Genomic DNA, 17,829 nt, shown 5'->3' with positions numbered 1-17,829 from the left:
TAAAAACTCGCTGTCTGTTTCATCATGAAAATTAGGCCCTTTATCTGTTTTGAATAAATGCTATCCAAAAAAGAGTGACAATGTATTTTGTATGTAATCTATCTCCTCTAAATGCTTCAGTCCCTTAACTTGAAGGGCTCGTTTTAGGGCTGGTAGAACAGCGGATCCTGTATGAGTAGCTAATCTGGAAGTTGCTGTGTCCCTCCTAAGCTGTGAGTAATTACCAAAAGGCAGAGGTAGGGCTGAGAAGCCCTGAGCTGGTCCCACCTCCTGACGTGCTCGAGGCTGTAATTCTTCCTTTCTTTTTTCTTTAAGAATCACGAGACAGCGGGCAGTCCTTCACTGTCCTACTGTTCTTAGAAACCCAAGGCTGTGAGCATGGAGCAAGACCTAGAAAACCAAAGGGGACACCGGGAAAGTAGGGTGCAGAACTGTGAGCGGCGGCGAGTGCTGCAGACCCAGCAGGGGACTTTGTTCAGCTCGGTTTGTGATGGAGCAGCTCCTGGAAAACCAGCTGGACCCCCACCAGTGGGGCACCAAAACCTCCTGGTCCTAGAGTGTGTGCTGGGTGCCAGGCTGGTTTTTTAGCTAATGTTAAATGAAGTTGTGTGGCTGGGTGGCTTGTCTGAGCATCTGCTTTATATTTGTCCTCATGTCCTCATGAGTTACATAAAAGCGAAGTCGAGCGGTGCCTTCAGTGTCTGTCTGCTCTATATAGATCTACCTGAAATAGTTTCAGGTCACCTTTGCCTGCTTAATTTGGAAAACAACCCAGCAGCATGACTCTCGCCTTGAAGAGCTGAGCAGTCTCGCCTCCTCGCAGCCGTCTTAGGGCTCTTGCAGTAGCTCCACAAACCGAGATCTCAGCCCTTCCACGAGCACAGCAGGCTCGACTCGGCTCACAGAGCCAGCAGGGGAGCGGTGCTCCGGCCACGAGCGGGAGCCGAGCCAGAGCAGGCTCCTCTCCTGGAGAGCAGCCCATCTCCTGCAGGACGATGCCCTCCGCGTGGCTGCTCCCTGCTCCTCCTGGCTGCGGAGGTTTTCTGCTGCCCTGCATGGTTGCCTCTGGGTCGGCCTGGCACTCGCCTTGAAGTGCAGCAGGGTTGGCAGAGGCTGGCTGAGGGCTCCCCGGTGCAGAGCTGTCCCTGGAGCAAGAAACTGGAGCTGCAGGGCCTGGGCTGGGCGTCGTGATGGGCTTTACACGGGTGTTGGAGGATGCCTGGGTCACAAGCAGCAGGGCTGTCCCGGTGGTGTCCCTGTGGCTGGCTCCTGGCAGTGCCCCACGCTAGCACCGGTGGCTTTACCCAGCTGTAGGTACTGCTGCACCTCGTACACACGCCGGGATCTCGTTCCACAAGCGCTAGGTCCTCACACTGCCTTGTACAGTTACCCTCTGCCCGCGTTTTGCAGTTGTTCCCCTGTAACCGAGACGGGGTTTTGGTGAAATCCGAGGGGGGAATGGGACTGAGTCAGCACTCAGCCCCAGCCATGTGCTTTGCTTTAAGTACGTGAGGAGCCTCATTGCTCCCAACGCAGCCGCTCATGTGCTTAGCATTAGGCATGTGTTTTAAATAAGTTGCTGATCCAGGGCCTAATGCTGGTTTTTTTTTTTTGTTTTTTTTTTTTGAGAAAGATCTACCCAAGTGAGGGTGAGACTGCAAACACATCGAAAATGTTGCTGAAGGGTTAACGTCACGTTCTGTGGGAGAAATCTGTTGGCATTTAGTGCATTTTGGTGGCACGCTGAATTTAAAGGTAGCCTTTGTTGGAGAAATGATCATCTTTGATGATTTTGTGTGACTCTGGTAGTGACCTGGTAACAACAAGCTGAAGTCCAGCGTGCAAACCCAGGCTTTAGGCTGCAAGCAGCATTTGGGGATTATCCGTACATCAAGCTTCGTCTGGACCGAGTTCATATAAATAATTGTCCTCCAGCTTTTCCTATTACAAATATACAGAGTTTGGGAAATCGGTTTACCATGTGCTGAAAATTTCTGTGATATTTTTAAGAGCCTGTTGCTGTGGCAACGGGACCCCATAACAGAAAAGCTCTTTGGTAATAAGGAATGGTGTTACAGCCAGGAAGGAAGGCACAGCAGCAGGGCTAGTATTCCTTTAAAAAAAAAATAATAAATCAACAACAAAAAGGCAGGCATTGTGTCCCGAAGCTTGGACCTGGATCACCAGACAAGGGCGCACCCTGCTTGCAGGGCTTGCTCAGCTCCAAGCCTGCAGGGACGGCGTTCAGCCTGGTCTCAGCTCTCCTGAGGAGGGAAAAATGGGGGCTCTGCAAGCAGCCGCCTCCAGCGTCGCTCAGGGTGTTTTCTTTTTCATGCGGAAGGGTTGAAGTGATCCGATGGTTTGGCTTATGGGCAAGGAAACATGAGTTTTGCTTTTCAGAACTGGATGTCCCCTTTGTGCTTTGCTAATACAGAAACTGGCAGAACAGGCATTACTTTTCCTTTGACGTTAGGGCTTGCAGCCCTGTTTCCTTGTGTCTCATGACTGAGTGAATCAACACCTAATTAAACAGTCACATGAGGGACAGAGTAAAATGCTGCTCATGCACTGATCGTCGTGAATCCGTGGAGAATAACTACTTACATCTGTCTGCCTTCTTCTCTGAGGAACCCTGAACAGCTGCAGCTTTTTTCTTTCATTTTTTTCTTGTTTTTAAAGAAAAAAAAGCTCACATAAACCTTAGAGAAAGCAGCGCTGTCTGTGCAGATAAATGAGAGCAGGCTATGGGGAAAGAGAACGCTTTTGGAAGCACTGGGCAAAATTTGTGGGAAATGCGAATGATTCGAGTTTGGGCAGGGGGTGGCTGAGCTGAAGGCTTGAAACTGAGGTCCTTGCACGTTTGATGCTGTATCTGAAAATGTGATTGCTGGGTGAGGGAGCACAGTAAGCTGTCCCAAGTGGTCAGGGAGGTCTCTGGATGTTCTCAACATCTGTTGCAGCAAGTTACAAAGGGTCCTTAAGAGTCGCTTTCCACATCTGAGCAGCAAATACTTATCTGGAGATTTATTGGGCTCTCAGTTCTCACTCAGTCACAAGTGCAGCCGCCTTAATCAATTACACGGAGGTGGACTACCGCCAAGCAGCGCTCCAAGCTGCCTGTTCAGCCTCTATTACTTTCACCACCGAGGCGATGCTTTCCCGTAAAAGCTCCCACGAGTGCAGCAGGGTGCCCTAAGCACCATGAGCAGGATGCCCCCACCACCCCGACACCGTGGTGGGCTCCTGGGCATTGTGTGGGGCTGGCTGGGCCGTGCCACCCACATCCTGGTCCTCAGTGGAGTTATTGCCATCGTGCCCTGGCAGTGATGACTGCTTGGGTGTTTGCGGGGTGCAGTGTTCCCAGCTGAAGCTATCCACCAGGGGTCATCCTGGCCTGCGAGGCCGGGGGGCTCGGGGCTGTGCTGGGGCCAGCAGGGGCCGGGAGCTGCCCTGGGGGGCGCAGGCACAGCAGCACCCAGCCCCGCTCGACCTCCTGTGCACAGATGCCAAGCCTCTGGTTTGAAAAGCATTGAGAAAATAAAATAAAAAGCAGCCATTTGAAGGCTCAAAAGCTAGAACGCAGAAGTTGCTCATTTCTTGAGACATCTGCCTGATTTTAGAAATGGCCATCTGAACATGTTAAATTACTCGGTGTTGGAGCAGAAATCGCGTGGTGTGTCGGGCGCAGCTGGAGCATGTCAGTGATTTGTGTGTGCACCTTAGAGCTTTGTGCAGTGTCTCATTCTGAAATAACGCAGTGAGAACCTCGAGTTTTCGGTTGTGTAAAAAGAAACAAAATCTGCCGTAGTCCTTACAGTTGCGAGGCAGAAAATACAAGCCTTAAAGACTTGAAGCTGAAGATAAATTCAGAGAATTCAATGTTTGTGTATTAAAGATGAGAATCTTAGGATTGTTCACCAAGTACTCCTGTTGCATCAGGTGTCTCATGTGGCATAGAGACGGGTTTTTTGTGTGAAGCGCGCCTCGTTGTCTACTGGAAACTCCCACGTGTCAGGCAAGGCTAGGTGCTGCGTGTCCCCCCGTGCCGTGTGTCATCTGTGTTTTGAAGAGGGGGGTGGAAAACAAAAGTTAGTTCTATATCTGGATTAAAGATTGAAAAACCTATTTTGACATCTCCAGAATCCCACAGCACAGCTAGGGGAGGAAGGGGGACTTCCCCCAGAGCCCTCCTGTGCTAGCCTGGGCAATGCTGGGAGCTTTCAGCAAATTATTTATTTCCAGCAACTACTTGTGTGCATCAGGAGAAATGTGCGTTGCCTCTATTTTTTCCCCAGCTTTTCATTAGACATGCACAATGCTGAGCTATTTATTTTTAATAGCTGCAGTGAAAGATTATTCTGCTCTGCACACCCGAGGGTGCACAATACCAGAACTGTTCGGCGGGGGGAAAATGCCCTCTTGTCTTGCAGTACCAGTTGGTATTATGGAGGTTTGTTTGGTGGCTTATTTATAGGAGATCGCAATTGGAAATGTGATACAAAACAAACACCAATGTTCCAGTAGCTTAACCGTGCACCAGGTTTTTACTCTGCTGGTTATTTTTATTTTAAGCAGCTTTTATCAGGACTTGAACAATTATAACAGTAAAGGGACGGTCGAGCTGCTGAGGTCTCAGTATCCACACTCTTACAAGAAAGAAATGCTCCCTATCACACCCTCCAGGAATGCTCCGAGACAGATCTGTATTTATGCTGATGCTCCCTTCTGCCTCCTGTAAAGACAGTTTATCCCAGTCATGAGACCTGATGCTAGTGAGAATCCTGCGGGTAGAGAGTTTATAAGCTTTGCTCCGGTGTTAAGCGCGTGCTTGTTTGCTTGTTTCTAAATTGCTTATCAGAAGCACTTCGTTTCCTTAAAATCGGATTTGCTTTAAAGGAAATTGTGCCTACATTTTGAAAAACCTATGGACTACGTGCAGTGCTCTTTCGTGTCGTATTGGCTCTTACTGACCTTTGCCTGGGCTTGTGTTTGTGTGTGCCTGTCTGTGGTATGTGCAGGTATGTGCTCCCTGTATACAGAGGGCTTGTGCTTTATTTTTTATTTTATTTTTTTAATGCTGTCCACTCTTCTTCTCCAGCACTGAGGAATTCAGTGGAATTTTATTTTTTCTTGCAGGGATACAAAAATGCACAGAAAGCACATTTTTTTAAAGCCTAGCTCAGTGGTAATTCTACTAAGGCAAATATTTGTAGAGAAATGGTATCCAAGTATTTCTAGTCAGATTTCAAATAAACTCCTAATTGGTTTTCTCTCTTTTTGTCTGGTGTGGCTTCCAGCTCCTATCTTCATGCATTACTAAGCAATAAACATTTCTTGGCTTAGTTACTGGTTCTTTGTTGTGTGCTTTTACAACATGTGTGAGGGAAGCCTTCTTTCAGGAGAAAGACTAAGAAAACTTGTTAAGGCAGCAGAGAACAAAAATGAATCATTTCATTACTTTTTTAGCCTGTGGTCGGAGCAAACTGTTGCCTGCTGACTTTAAAAACAGTTGATTTATACCCAAAAGTTGCATATGAGCCTTTGCTGTACTTTTAAATTAAGTTTTCAGAAGTGCCTGTGGATAAAATGAAGAAAGTAACTTTTTTTTTTTTTTTTCTTTTCCTGTGCTGTTTTGAGGATTTGGGCTTATGTTTAATAAGGAGCCACCACCTCAGATCCTAGCCTAGGACCTGAGTGCAGGCTTGGACTCAGCTTTGAAATACCCTACGTACCTCCAGGTGTGCCCAGAAAATCTCCCTGTCCTCAGAGACTTAGCATCAGGTATTTCTGAGCAGGTCTCTCCCCTGGTCCAGCTCTGACCAGGAGGTTCGCTCTGCCTGGATGCTCACCTGGAGGAGCGCGTGGTGCGCATCTGGTCTTAAAAAAGCCTGCCTATTTTTTGGGTCCGGGGGTGGAGCAGCACCAGTCCTTCCCCCAGTGATAAATGTTCGGTGGTGTGGCTGAGGCTGAAGCCCGCAGCCCATCGGCTTTGCGGCTGGGTTTGAGCAGGAATTCCTTCCAACAATTTTTCTTGGTCAGTTGTTGGATGGAGGCTGGGTCTGCTTTCAAAGCACTTGTCTTCAGCGCGCATCGGGTTACCCTGAGGTAAAATGGAAACTTTAGATGTTACTCCTGTAAATAAATGTTTACATAATACATCACACTGAACTTCTCACTATTGCATCTCTAAGAAAAAGGTCACTTTTGACATCAGTAACCTTTAGAGAGCAGTGCGCTTGCCACACAGGTAAAGGAGGTTTCTGTGTACGGCACATTCCTTTCGCTGCACCACGAAGGTAGCAGACAGAGGTCAAACGTTGCTGCTTCCAGGTCCCAAGGGGTGGCATTTTAAGCTTTAAAGGCAAGGCTTGGCTTTAAGGCATGGGTCCTGCAGTCACGCACATGCTTAGCCCTACTCATGTGAGTAATCCCATTGAATTCCCTGGCACTGCTCGCACACGAAAAGCCAAGCCTGTGGTGTCCGTCCTTGTGGGATCAAGGCCTCAACGACGAGAAATTTCCCCTGAAACACCTGTGCTCGCAGCAGATCATAGTTCTGGCTTTGAAACCAAGTCTCTGTGTCATAGTTTCACTGCTTTTGCATCAAAACCCTTGCAAAGCACCAAAGACGAAGACATTTTTTCCACAGAAAAGGCCATGGCAAAACTCCTGTGGTGCAGGTAGGTTAGGGACCTCTCACAGGCTGAGTCCAGGGGATGTGCAGGAGAGGAGCTCAGTGCCTGGGGGACAGCACCTGGGTGCCAGCATTGCTGGATTTTGGGGACGGAGCTCAGCTGTTGTGTGCCCATAGCCCCGTGCTTTGTGTTGGGGACAGGAGAGCCGTGGGTCTCCCCCTCCTTCTGTGGCTGCAGTGCTGGCAAAGCCAGTGGTGGGCTGTCAGATGAAAGAAGGGAAGCAGGAGCTGTGGGGCTGTTCCCCTGCCTGTATCCATTTGCTGCCTGATGTCCCAAGAGGACACAGAGCGTGAGGCGGGCGGTTAGCCCCACGGACACCCAAGCTGGGCAAGACCGCTGTGAGGCACATCACGTCTCCCACACCGCGAGCAGGAAGCCCTCCAGCTGGCGGCAGGCCCGGGGTGGGGGAGAGAGCCCCATGTACACCCTCAGAGGGCCGGGAGCCCCCGATGGGCGCCATCTCCCCGCTCCCTCAGCTCTCCGATCCCCCCCCTTTGGCCCCCTGAGGGGCCGGGCGGGGCGGGCCGGGGCGGGGCGGCTGCCGGGAGGCTGCCTCAGGGCCGCCGGCCCCGCGGCTCCGGGAGCCCGGCCGGGGCTGGCGGCCGCTGCTGGCCGGGCTCGGCACGGCTCAGATCGGCTGGGATCCGCTGGGATCGGCACGGATCGGCTCGGCACGGCACTGCCCCGAGCGGCGGGGAGCCAGGGGGTCCAGCGATGCTTCCCAGGTACGGGCGCCGCGCGGCTCCTGCAGCCCTTCAGAGGGGTTCGTGAGGGAGCCCAGCGGCTGCCTCAGGGGTTTGAGGGTCCTGCCACAGCTCCGTGCCCACTGCCCCCACGGGGGGTATCGGCAAAGGGATCGCTCTCGGTGGGTTCTCGCCTTGTAATTTTGCAAAAGGGAGCGCGATGGATAATGTGAAAGCCGGTGTGTAGCGCTAGGGCATTTAACCGAAAGGAGGTGTTTCTCGTTTGTCTTCTGGTGAAATTAATTTACAGAAATTTTTACTGAATTTCGTAAGAGCAGGAGCCTGTGCGTGTGCATACACGCATATATTTGCACCCACATATGTGCCTAAATCATCTAGACACCAAACAGGTGCTTTTTGAGTGACATGCATGGAATAGTCCCCAAAATACTTTATCAAGTTACTAAAATTGACTGCCAGTCCCGAAGCCGTGCAGGTTGCAAAGTTCCTGAACGTATTACACGCCTTTAACAAAACCTCCAGCCTACTTATTTTTGATATCACGCTGCAGGTTATGATTAATGTGTTGACTAGACTGCACCTAACCTGTATGAATTACACCTTTTTGCTTGTGGAAAGGCAGCTGGCTCGTGTATTAGACTTTAATAAATTAGGTATCTCAATGAGAGCCGAGTGACTTAGTAGAGGGGGAGAAAAAATAAAAACAAACTAAAGTCAGCTTCATACACAGCTACAGGACTGGACAGAGCCAGGGACCGTGGAAGGCAGTTGACGTTTAGGTCCAAGTTTCTTACACCGTGTGTGAAATATCTGAGTGACTGTGCCTAGTGTACAAAGGGTGCTTAGCACAAGCAGCAAAAGTTTCCTGGATCTCAAGCAGTGCAGCTATTCAAGGTGAGGATTGCTAAGCTGGTAACTGAATGAGGCAGATTTATAGATGTTAGCATAGAGCTGACCTCTGCAGCGTGGTGATGCCTGTGGACGCCTCATCCGTCCTTCAAGAAATGGCAAGGAGGTGGCTTGGATTCTTTTTTTTTAATTTTCATAGCAACGTTATTTCCTCATGTTAAACCTTAAAAACGTCCTTGCTGAACCAGGCACTCGTGGTGAGCGGTTCTCCCTGAGGCGATCCGCTCTCGGTCAGCTCTTCCAGGCTACCCAGAGACAGATCCTTTGCCTTTTGCGAAACCCCAGCTGAGGTCAGAGTGATAGAGGGCAGCGTCACCCGAAGTGCTCGGTAAGCTCCTTCGCAATCAGTTGTCACAGGCTCCCGCGGTGGCCTTGGTCAAGTCACAAACACCAGCTTTCCCTGCAGAATCAGCAGGCATTCACCACAACACCCTGGAGTGACCTCAGCTCTTATAAAGACAATTATCTCGCAAAATTTTTTTTTCTAAGTATACGCCCGCGGTTTCTCTAGCGTAGGGATCTCCTTCCTCCTCCCGGCCTTACGGCCATGTCATGTCACTAGCAGTTACATGGAATCTCTCACTGAAAATGCCAACTCTGCAAATTAGTGATGCAGTCTGGATCGTCCTTATCATGTGAATCCTGATAATGTTTTTTTGCATTTCAGGTGTTCCTATTAAAAATTAAATAACTTGCCCATGCCTCTTTAAAAAAAATGCTCAGTTAATGAACGGTGTTCCAAAGCTGGAAGCATTATTAACTTGCCATACATTGCTGTTTTCTCTATTTTCAATTTAGTTGTGCTCTTTCAGGAAGATCTACACTGTTGTCTTTGTTTAATGATGGTCAAATAATAAGGGAATTATTGAACTGCATAAGAAGGTATTAAATTGTATAGAATAACCTCCCTGCATGTCCTATAGACTCAACTTTCACTGTGTCTTCTCAAAGAAAAAATTCCAGTAGCAGATATTAGAAATGTGTAGAGGAATTTGGGCAGAAGAAGGGAATCCCTTGCAGAAGGCATCTCGGAGGTGAGGGTTGTATGGTACAGTGGTTGGGCTAGACAAGGACTGTTTGCCTCGTGTTTCCATTCACCCTTCCCTTTAACAAAGCAGCTGCAGGATCCTATATACTACCGGGCCATATACGTGCGAGTGATTGTGCTTCTGTGTGAGGGTAAACATCTGGGGAACTCGTGGATAATCGGCATCTGAAGTGTCCCAGTGCACGTCTTGGAGCAGGCTCGTGTTTCAAGCTCTTCAACACAAGGATGCTTATGTGGAAGTTGCCTGAGTCTAAGCACCACCGTAACAGCAGAGGTGAAGAGCATCATGTGCAGGTGTTCCAGATAAGCTCTCGGGATCCCTGGACCTCTCTTTGGCTGCTCATCAGAGAGGAGTGAAGGAAAGCATTTCCTTCCACACCGTTTTACTATTGCTGGTTTGCTGGGCCCAGCCCACGAGGGGAGCGCGGACGAGGTAGACCTGCAGTCCGCTCTGCCATGGCTGTCCCTGTCAGCCTTTTAAAAAGGTGCTAACATGAAAAACATGCAGAACAGATAAGCTAGCATAAACTATAAATATCATCTGCGTAGATGCATTTAAAAATAGTTTGAAGTGATTCATCACCAGGCAATTTTTATAACTATGGGTACCATGATGTAGGAAAACAATAGTTAGATAGTTGCAACGTACTTTTCCAATGATTAGTCAGGGTCTTGTTTTGAGCAATTTTACTTTTTAGAAAACTCTTCCGCAATTCCTGTCTGATTAATATTTTGATCAGTTTGCTTCAGTTGTTCTTCTTTTAGCATTCTACAGTATTTGTTAATTGTTTAAAAAGTAACCAGTCACTACCTAAGTTGTGTTAACGTGAAATAGTTTGAAAAGTTAAGTCTTGAGCAGAAGGAAAAATAGTATTAAACTACACCCTCATTTTAATGAAAAAGCGCTGTTCGTGTTGTAGTGGAAGCAAGGAGGAAGGAATGTATTTGTTTTCCATTACAGGCGAAAACCTCGTGTTTTAATTGGTGGCGTGGTAACGAGGGATTTCTGTGTCTGCTTTTTCAACTATTAAAACTTGCCCGGAGTGTAGTAGTATCAGTTTAAAGCCATTCAGTTTCCTCTTGCTGACAAATGGCCATGGCAGTAATAAATTGCAGGAATTGGATGCATGAGAAAATCCATCCTTGGGGAGAACTGGGAGTTGGCTTGCCAGGCGACTCGTGGAGATGTCGCAGAGCACGTAAAGGATCTGCTCGTGTAATCTGCAGATACTCCTGGAGGTTAGGTGCAAAAAGACGGAACAAAGCGGGGCAAAAGAGAGAGAAGAGCTGACCAATAGTAGGGTGTAAGTGTGAACATGCATTAAAATAGCATTCACCAGGCCTTGTTTTCATTATTAGTTAGTTTTCATTATCATTAGTTCCCCGAACACCAGGCAATGCTTTGCCCTGGCACAGTACCCAGAGAGGTGCCGGGGTCTCCTCCTCGGGGTCTCCAGCAGCCAAATTATTGTCTGTTTGGTAGAGATCACCACAAGACCAGTATCCTGCTCAGAAACCATTTATTGCTGTTTCTGCCCTCACAGTGCTAACTGTGGCAAAGGCACTGGTGAAAAGGGTGCAATTTATTTCTTTGGATGTAATCAGTTCCAAGGAAAGACCCTGCAACAGCAGACAGGTGATGCAGGAGAAGCTCCTCGTTAGGACAGCTGTTAGAGCCAGAACAGCACAGGAGGTGGAGGCTCACCTCTCCTTAGCGTTACTGGAGCACTTGACTCTCCATCTCCTAGATTTCTGCAAGAATCTCGAGAAAACACCAGCTAAATGTCAAAGTTAGTTTCCATTTATAAGCAGAACTAATTATGTTCAGAAGATGTAGGTCAGTTTTCATCCGGCTGAAGAGCGGCGCTGGAGTTTTGCCCTGTTCTATTTGTTTTGAGAACGTGCCCTGCGTATTGCACGCAGGAATCTGTGCGTTTCTGGGGATAATCTATCCAGATAGCCAGCTTAACACTGCTTTCAAGCTGCCAACAGCCAAAGCAAAGCCTCTCCGTGTTCCGTTTCCTCCCCAAATGTGGGAGGTGGTCGGGGCGAGTCGGAGGTGCCAGGCTGCCCGTGTTTACTGTCTGTCTGAATGAACTTTCCCCCAGCTCTCTCAAAGTTTCTGCTGCTTTGGGAAGCGGCCCGCTATTGCCAGGGAATGTTTTTGCAAGGCTGCAACGTGCTTGAGGACCGCGTTATGTAACAGAGATAGCGGCGATTTGGAATTATCACAAATTATGATTTGAAATATCTGCTAAATGCTTGTCTAGAGAAAGTGGAAATGTCATGTGAAGAAGCTGAGAAGTAAACAAGCTCTTGTTACCTTGATCAAATATGTTTCCGAATACAGCAAGGGTTTTATATTTAGCTTTCTCTCCTCTTAGTGTGTAATCTGCTCTTGGAGCTTTTTATAAGTAGACTTTCCTAAGATCTGGAACAGCTACTGCCCTTCTTTGCCAGTAATTTCAAAGTCAAATATCATAAGTACGAGGTAATGGAAGGCAGGCCTTTGTCCCAGCGTGAAGGAAACTCAAACGTGCTGCAAGGGTGGAGCAAGTGGCAGTACCTTTTTGGCAAGCAGCTTGCTGTTACTGTCACATCCCGCTTCTTTATGGGACCCCCAGTGGCTTACCTCGAGCGGTGAGTTTCCAGCCCTCTGGTAATTTCAGAATAGGAGGAGATGGCTCCCCGGAAAGCCAGGTTAGCTGGCAGCCTCGTGCATCTCAGGCTCTCTGAGAAGCCCTCCCCAGCTCTGCTGGTTTTCTTACATTTTCTGAATTGCAAGATGGGGCTCGTTAGCAGGGGCCCCTGCTAATGTGAACTCTGCTCTGAGCATGCCATCGTGCTTGGGTTTTGGTACGGTTTGCTCGGATCGTGGCAGTCAGCTCTTCGTGTGGCCGTGTCCCTCTGCGGACGCTGCTTTCGGTGCCCTAGCAGAGAGGGTGCAGGGCTCTTTGCCCCCAAAGCTAAACCAAGTTATTTCAGTTTCAAGTTGCTCAAGCATTTTTCTTGTAATAAGTTGCTTTGGACATTTGTTGCACACTATCTCCTCTGCAGCTTCTGTTTTTTCTCTTCGGTTGCTAAATGGTGGGGCTGAGAGGATTGGGAAATGGATTTCCTCTCTCGAGGCTGAGTAACTGTAAGTAGTGGTGCTTGGTTTCACCTAGCTGGGACTACTCTAGTTGTAAGGCCCGTGAATTTATCTTGGGCAGTCTTAAAAACTTCTGATGGGCATCCGTGGCTTTGGCAATCGAACTGATTCTCTGCTGTGACCTGTTGTAGAAGTTGTTGGCTACAATCATCATTAGTGTAGTGGTGACTTGAGGCATGGGCACACAGAACACACCTTTGCTTGGTGAATTAAAAGGACAGAGGAGAGTAAAATTTACCATGGTCTTGGAGTCTGGCATGCCAAGATTACGTTACTCTGTATTCTCATTAACAGGAGCCTTTTTGCTCAAAGTCTTTTGCTCCTTCTCGTAAACTTGGAGCCGCTATCCTCCGTTAGCGGCTGGAAATTTCCAGGTTCTCATTTCTCACTTCTTGGTGTTTCGTGCTAATGCTGCTTGCCTAAAAGCCAGGGATAAGCAAGATAGAATTTCACTTGATCTAGGAAATGGCTCGTAAGTAGCTGAAAGGTGATTCCGCCTGGCTTCGTGGACAGAGCAGGCGTCTTGTTGCCTGTCTGCCAAGCGCTGAGCAGGTAGCAGCGAAAATGAATTCCCAGGCCCAAGGGTAATAACACTCGCTGGGCTGGTTGGCAATATTTGATGATTTTTTTTTTTTTACTAGTATTGTTTTTGTTGTTTGTTTGTAAACACACCCTGTGGTGTCACAACGCGTGTCCTTTTCCATTCTGCTTAGAATAGAAAGCCATTTGTTCTGGGCCTTGGGAATTGAAGATGATGCAGAGCTCCTCCGAGGTCAGCGGCACGAGGGAAGGCAGAAACTTGGGAGAGCCCTGCTGCATTTTACCACCTGCGGAGCAATTTGGGAATAGGTGTGTTAGAAGAGGGCTGCCATGGGCGTTCTGCTGACCCGGGCAGGAACACGGCCTTGAATCACGGTGGCTTAAGTGGAGATTATTTCTGGCTCTGAATATAGCAAGGACCTGAGTGTAGTCAGGTCCAAGCTATGCGTGGTTGTCTGCTCATGCATCGTGACAGATATATCCTGGTCTCAATGTCGTTCATAACGCTGCAGTTAGCTCTGTACGTGTGTGTTACTGCAGTTCTCCTATGGCTTTGATTTCAGGAACCTGGAACTTGAGGAAAACGTTAAGTACCACAAGACAGAGCACGAGAGCTGTAACACCGCACACATCCTTGTGCAATGGCTGTAGCAGACTGGTGCCCTTCATGCCACTGTAATTTGGCTACTTGCAAGTGTAGGAAAAAAAAAATCAAAAAGACACAATTCTGGCTACAGGATCAAAGCGTTTGATGAAATGACATTGCACTTGCTGGATTTTATGCTTTAATAAAGTTGGATATAGAAATAATGTAGAAAGAGCAGTGTATTACAGAGTTGTAGTAATTTGATCTCTTTGGTGTCCTGTTTTTTAATTAAAGCTGGCCTTTGCCGGAGTTTGACCCAAGTCAGATCCGACTGATTGTGTATCAGGACTGCGAGAGAAGAGGACGGAATGTCTTGTTTGACTCCAGCGCTAAAAGGAAAATTGAGGACGTTTCGGTGTCGGTGAGTATTGCGATTTACGTGGCTGTATTCTGTATTTTTTAATATAAAACTGATAAAGTACAAACGTTCCGGGTTAGCCATATTAACATCGGTGTTATGCAGGGCTATATTTAAATGCCTGTGAAGTTGCAATTTTTTCAGGCTCCACTGATTTCACTCTTAACAGCTTTAGATACTCAAGTGATCTTCTTCCTCCTGTGCTCTCTACTTCCTGCTCTTTCCAAGAGAAGGATTCCTCCGCGGGGCTGCAGCAGGCGATGCTAGGAGGCAGAGGCAGGGCATAATGCAATGTTTATTGACAAGCTTTTATGACATGGACGCTTCCCGCAGCGGGACCTGTGTTCTGAGTCAGAAAGTGCTCCCAGTCCCGTGTCCTCTCATGTCCTGTTTGGTTGGCTTTTGCCAGCTGTTGTTCCCATGCTTTGCTGACGGCTCTCACACAAAGTTACTTGAAAACTTCTTTTTTTTTTTTTTTTTGGCATGGTTTGCATGGTAATCTATTAATTGAAACTGTAATGGATGCAGTCAGAGGAGGATACTTCCTTCTAAGGGCTCTGGCCAGAAGATTAATTTCTAGCCACAGTGCTATTGTAAGTGGTTGTGTGAGGTTGGACAACTTATTTCACTGCTTTGAACTTCCCTTTCACCATCTCTGCAAACATTTGCAAAGCATTTTAAGTTCTGCAAGCAGAGAGCACTGCGTGAAATGGCATTTATGATCACAGCTGCTTTTAACCCTAGGACCTCCTGGGTTCCGTGAGCAGGAGAACACGAAATAATACATTACCTGCAAGCCCTGGTTTTCGTGTTGGGTATTGGATTGCGGCCAGAAGAAGGCTCTTCATCTGCTTTGGAAACTCCCCCAGCGCATTGCTGGATGCTGCCAGCCTGGTGCTTCCCATCGTGATTCTGAGCTCTTCTTCCACATCTCCTAACCTCGGGGAGCCGATTTGTGTGTCATCAGGCACCAGCTTCCAGGCTTGCACTGTGCCTGTGCTAGCACAGTTATATTATGAATTGAGGGCCTGATTTCCTAGTTCTTTTTGAGAATGTGTGACGTAAGACAAGTTGAACAAATGTTCAAGAAGATCTCTAAAGAGGTTTATTGTGATTAATTGCTGGCTTTGCTTATTACCATTTCTTCATTAATAGGAAAGGCATTGTGCAGCATGAACCCTCTTGCTATATTTCAATTGATTTCTTGAGAGCCCAAAGCCTCTTTAAGATAGATCTGTACTTGCACAGTTAGCTTGCAAACTTCATTGTTTCGGGTTATTTCACAGCCAGTTGTCTGTGGCAGCTCAGTAGCAACAGAACAAACAGCAGATAATGAGGCTAATACGGTTCCGTATTATCTCCTCTTTGTTTTCTTCATTAAGGGGAAGGCGGGGGGGGAATAAATTATGAACACATTCCCTTTGATACGAGTATGTGAGGCTGGTGGAGAAAGACTGTTCCCAGAGTATTTGAAGTGCCCCTAATTGTGTCTGGTAAGTCGGTACATTTTCATTCTTTTTTGTGCTACTAAGGGACTTGGAAAGAGAGTATATCGAAAACCTTTTCTTGCCACGGTATCTGCCTTCTGCAGCACTCAGATAATGTAATGTCAGGCAATTCTTCCCTCATAAAACAAAACTTTGCATTAGTAGAAGCATTAAGCAGGTGAAAATGTGCACAAGTCCTGGGCTCAGCTCGCTGCAAGCCGAGCACAGCCTTGCACAGCTAGCAGTACACACTGGCCATTTTCAAGGAATCACATTGTTTATTTTCCTCGTTCTTTATCATGATTTTCATTAGCAAAGACACACCCTGCCTGTACAAAGCCAGATCTTGGCTCTAAGCACATTCCAAGGCACTCTTGCCCTTTTGCAGCGAGACGTGTGTGTGGGCCGGGCGCTCTCCCTTGTGAAAGGCTATCTGTTAGTGGCCCACAAAGGGCAGTGCTTTCTGCATCTTCTCCCCCCGCCCCCCATTTCCTACCATGATTTATACCTCTGGATTTACGAACACACCGAGGGGCAGGTTGTGAGAGTGCCCAGCGGTGGCCAGGCTGTTCTGCTTAAAGTCTGACCAGTTTGTGTAGCTCAGAGAGCCAAGCGCGTGCCAGTTTGCTCTGTGCTGGCAGCTGTGCTCTTCAGTTCCTGTCCTCTGTTGTTTCTGAGATGTGTAACAAGTGTCTGATTGAAAGCAATTATAATTTGGGTTGTATGCCTGCAGCAACATCTGATACATTTTTCTCTATTTTATATTTTACGTATCTAAACTCGGTGTATGTCAGGAGGTGCGTGCAGTGCACCAAGGCTCAGTCGCTTGAATTCCATAAGGGAAAGTTATAAAACTCAAGGAGCATTAGGGCAAACTTGTCCAGAGGCAGATGTTTAAAGAAATAAAACTAGCCTTCAACTTTTTGGTGAGTAAAAACCACAGAGTTTGTGCTCATGCCAAGCTAGGCTTTAATTAATAAAGCATTACCGAGTCTATATTTTCTGTGAGGGACATGTGATTATAACACAAATAAGGATTTTGTGTTTTCATTGGACATTAAATCAGCCTCTTCTTGTCTTCAATAAAGCTAAATATTAGGTAAACAAGAATTTGGAGAGAGCTTATTGTGCAGAGGCAGACAGAAGGCAGCCGAGAGGTTCCTGGTATTGCTGTTACAATATTTTAATTGTGCTAAAAGGTGGTAAATTTGCTGGAGATTTAATTCTAGAGTCTCTGTAGCAATGGTAAAATACATCTTTTTTTCCCAGGACTTCAGGACTGGGGAGAGAATGACTGGTAAATAACCCTGCTTCCCAGTGGGCTCGTTAAGCACACTTCTAATTTCGGGGACGCTGATACGGCAGGTGCCCGTGCCCTGCCACACGCTGCAGAGACGCCGTGTTTTCCCCGGGTCCCGATAGAGTTAAGCTTCACGAGCAAAGCTGCGAAGCCGCCGGGTGACTCGGCACCGGGAATGTTGGCCCCGGGCTGTGCCAGGCATTTCCACCCAGACGGAGCCGCGCTCGGCAGCTGTGGGCACTTGGCTTGTGGAGGGAGGCAGATTCCCCTCTGCGAGCCCCACACCTTTTTTGGTCCGAAGCACGAGAGGTTCTTCCCCCACTTTTCGGGGGATGGCCAATGATGAGCCGGGCTCTGCAAGCAGATACCTGGTTGCAGCGCCTGGACAGCTGCCTCTTTCCCCGCAAACACCCGAAAATTAGCTAACTCTCCTCTTTTAGCTTTGTCAGGGGATCCCGTAAGAGCTCGCCTGCCTTTTTCAGCCCTGTGACACCAGATCATGAGCAGATGTCTCAGCGCAGGCGTTTGCATGTTGGGTGTACGAGGGCAGCATGTGACAGGAGAAGTGGGCACCGCTGCCGCCCTTGCTCACCGCCGTGGTCCCCACCCAGACAGCCGCGTCCCCGGGGCTGCCTCTCTGGATGGGGATGCAGCTCTGCTGCACTCCGGTGGGTTTCTTCCAAATCCTCCGCTAGGGAACAAAGTCTGAGGCTGTTCCTCGTGCTGATAGGCGTCTGGTTCCTAGTGAGGCTGGATTCCTTGATTTGCAGGTGACAGTATTGCAGCCTGTGACAGATCTCTGCTGGTAGACTCACTTCTGTCTGTTCTTTTTCCTGTGACGTCTCCTCGCCTGCCTCCTGCTCACATGTACCACCTCACCCATCTTACCTCCCTGCTCGTTTCGCCATGTCCATGCAAGGTCCAGCCCAGAGCTCCCTGCCCACTTTTCAGCCCACAGGTCCTCTGAGGGCTGAATTGCAGGCCAGGCGTG

General features: G+C 48.1%; 1 protein-coding gene across 3 annotated transcripts in view; it reads left to right on the top strand.

Annotated features, from left to right (window-relative positions):
- Window positions 1-17,829, top strand: part of FNIP1 (folliculin interacting protein 1) — a 61,643-nt gene that overhangs the window by 13,963 nt on the left and 29,851 nt on the right. For 2 of the 3 annotated variants that reach the window (XM_032196878.1, XM_032196876.1), the window contains exon 2: window positions 13,928-14,054. In XM_032196878.1, the coding sequence (XP_032052769.1) occupies window positions 13,928-14,054 (127 nt within the window). Of the gene's footprint in view, window positions 1-7,353; window positions 7,421-13,927; window positions 14,055-17,829 lie in introns of those variants that run through there. The other variant, XM_032196877.1, reaches the window with a different exon arrangement.

Source organism: Aythya fuligula, chromosome 14 (assembly GCF_009819795.1).
Source record: "Aythya fuligula isolate bAytFul2 chromosome 14, bAytFul2.pri, whole genome shotgun sequence".
NCBI classification, from domain to species: Eukaryota; Metazoa; Chordata; class Aves; order Anseriformes; family Anatidae; genus Aythya; species Aythya fuligula.
The sequence above is the reverse complement of the archived record's forward strand: the minus strand, read 5'-3'. Positions and strand labels throughout refer to the sequence as shown.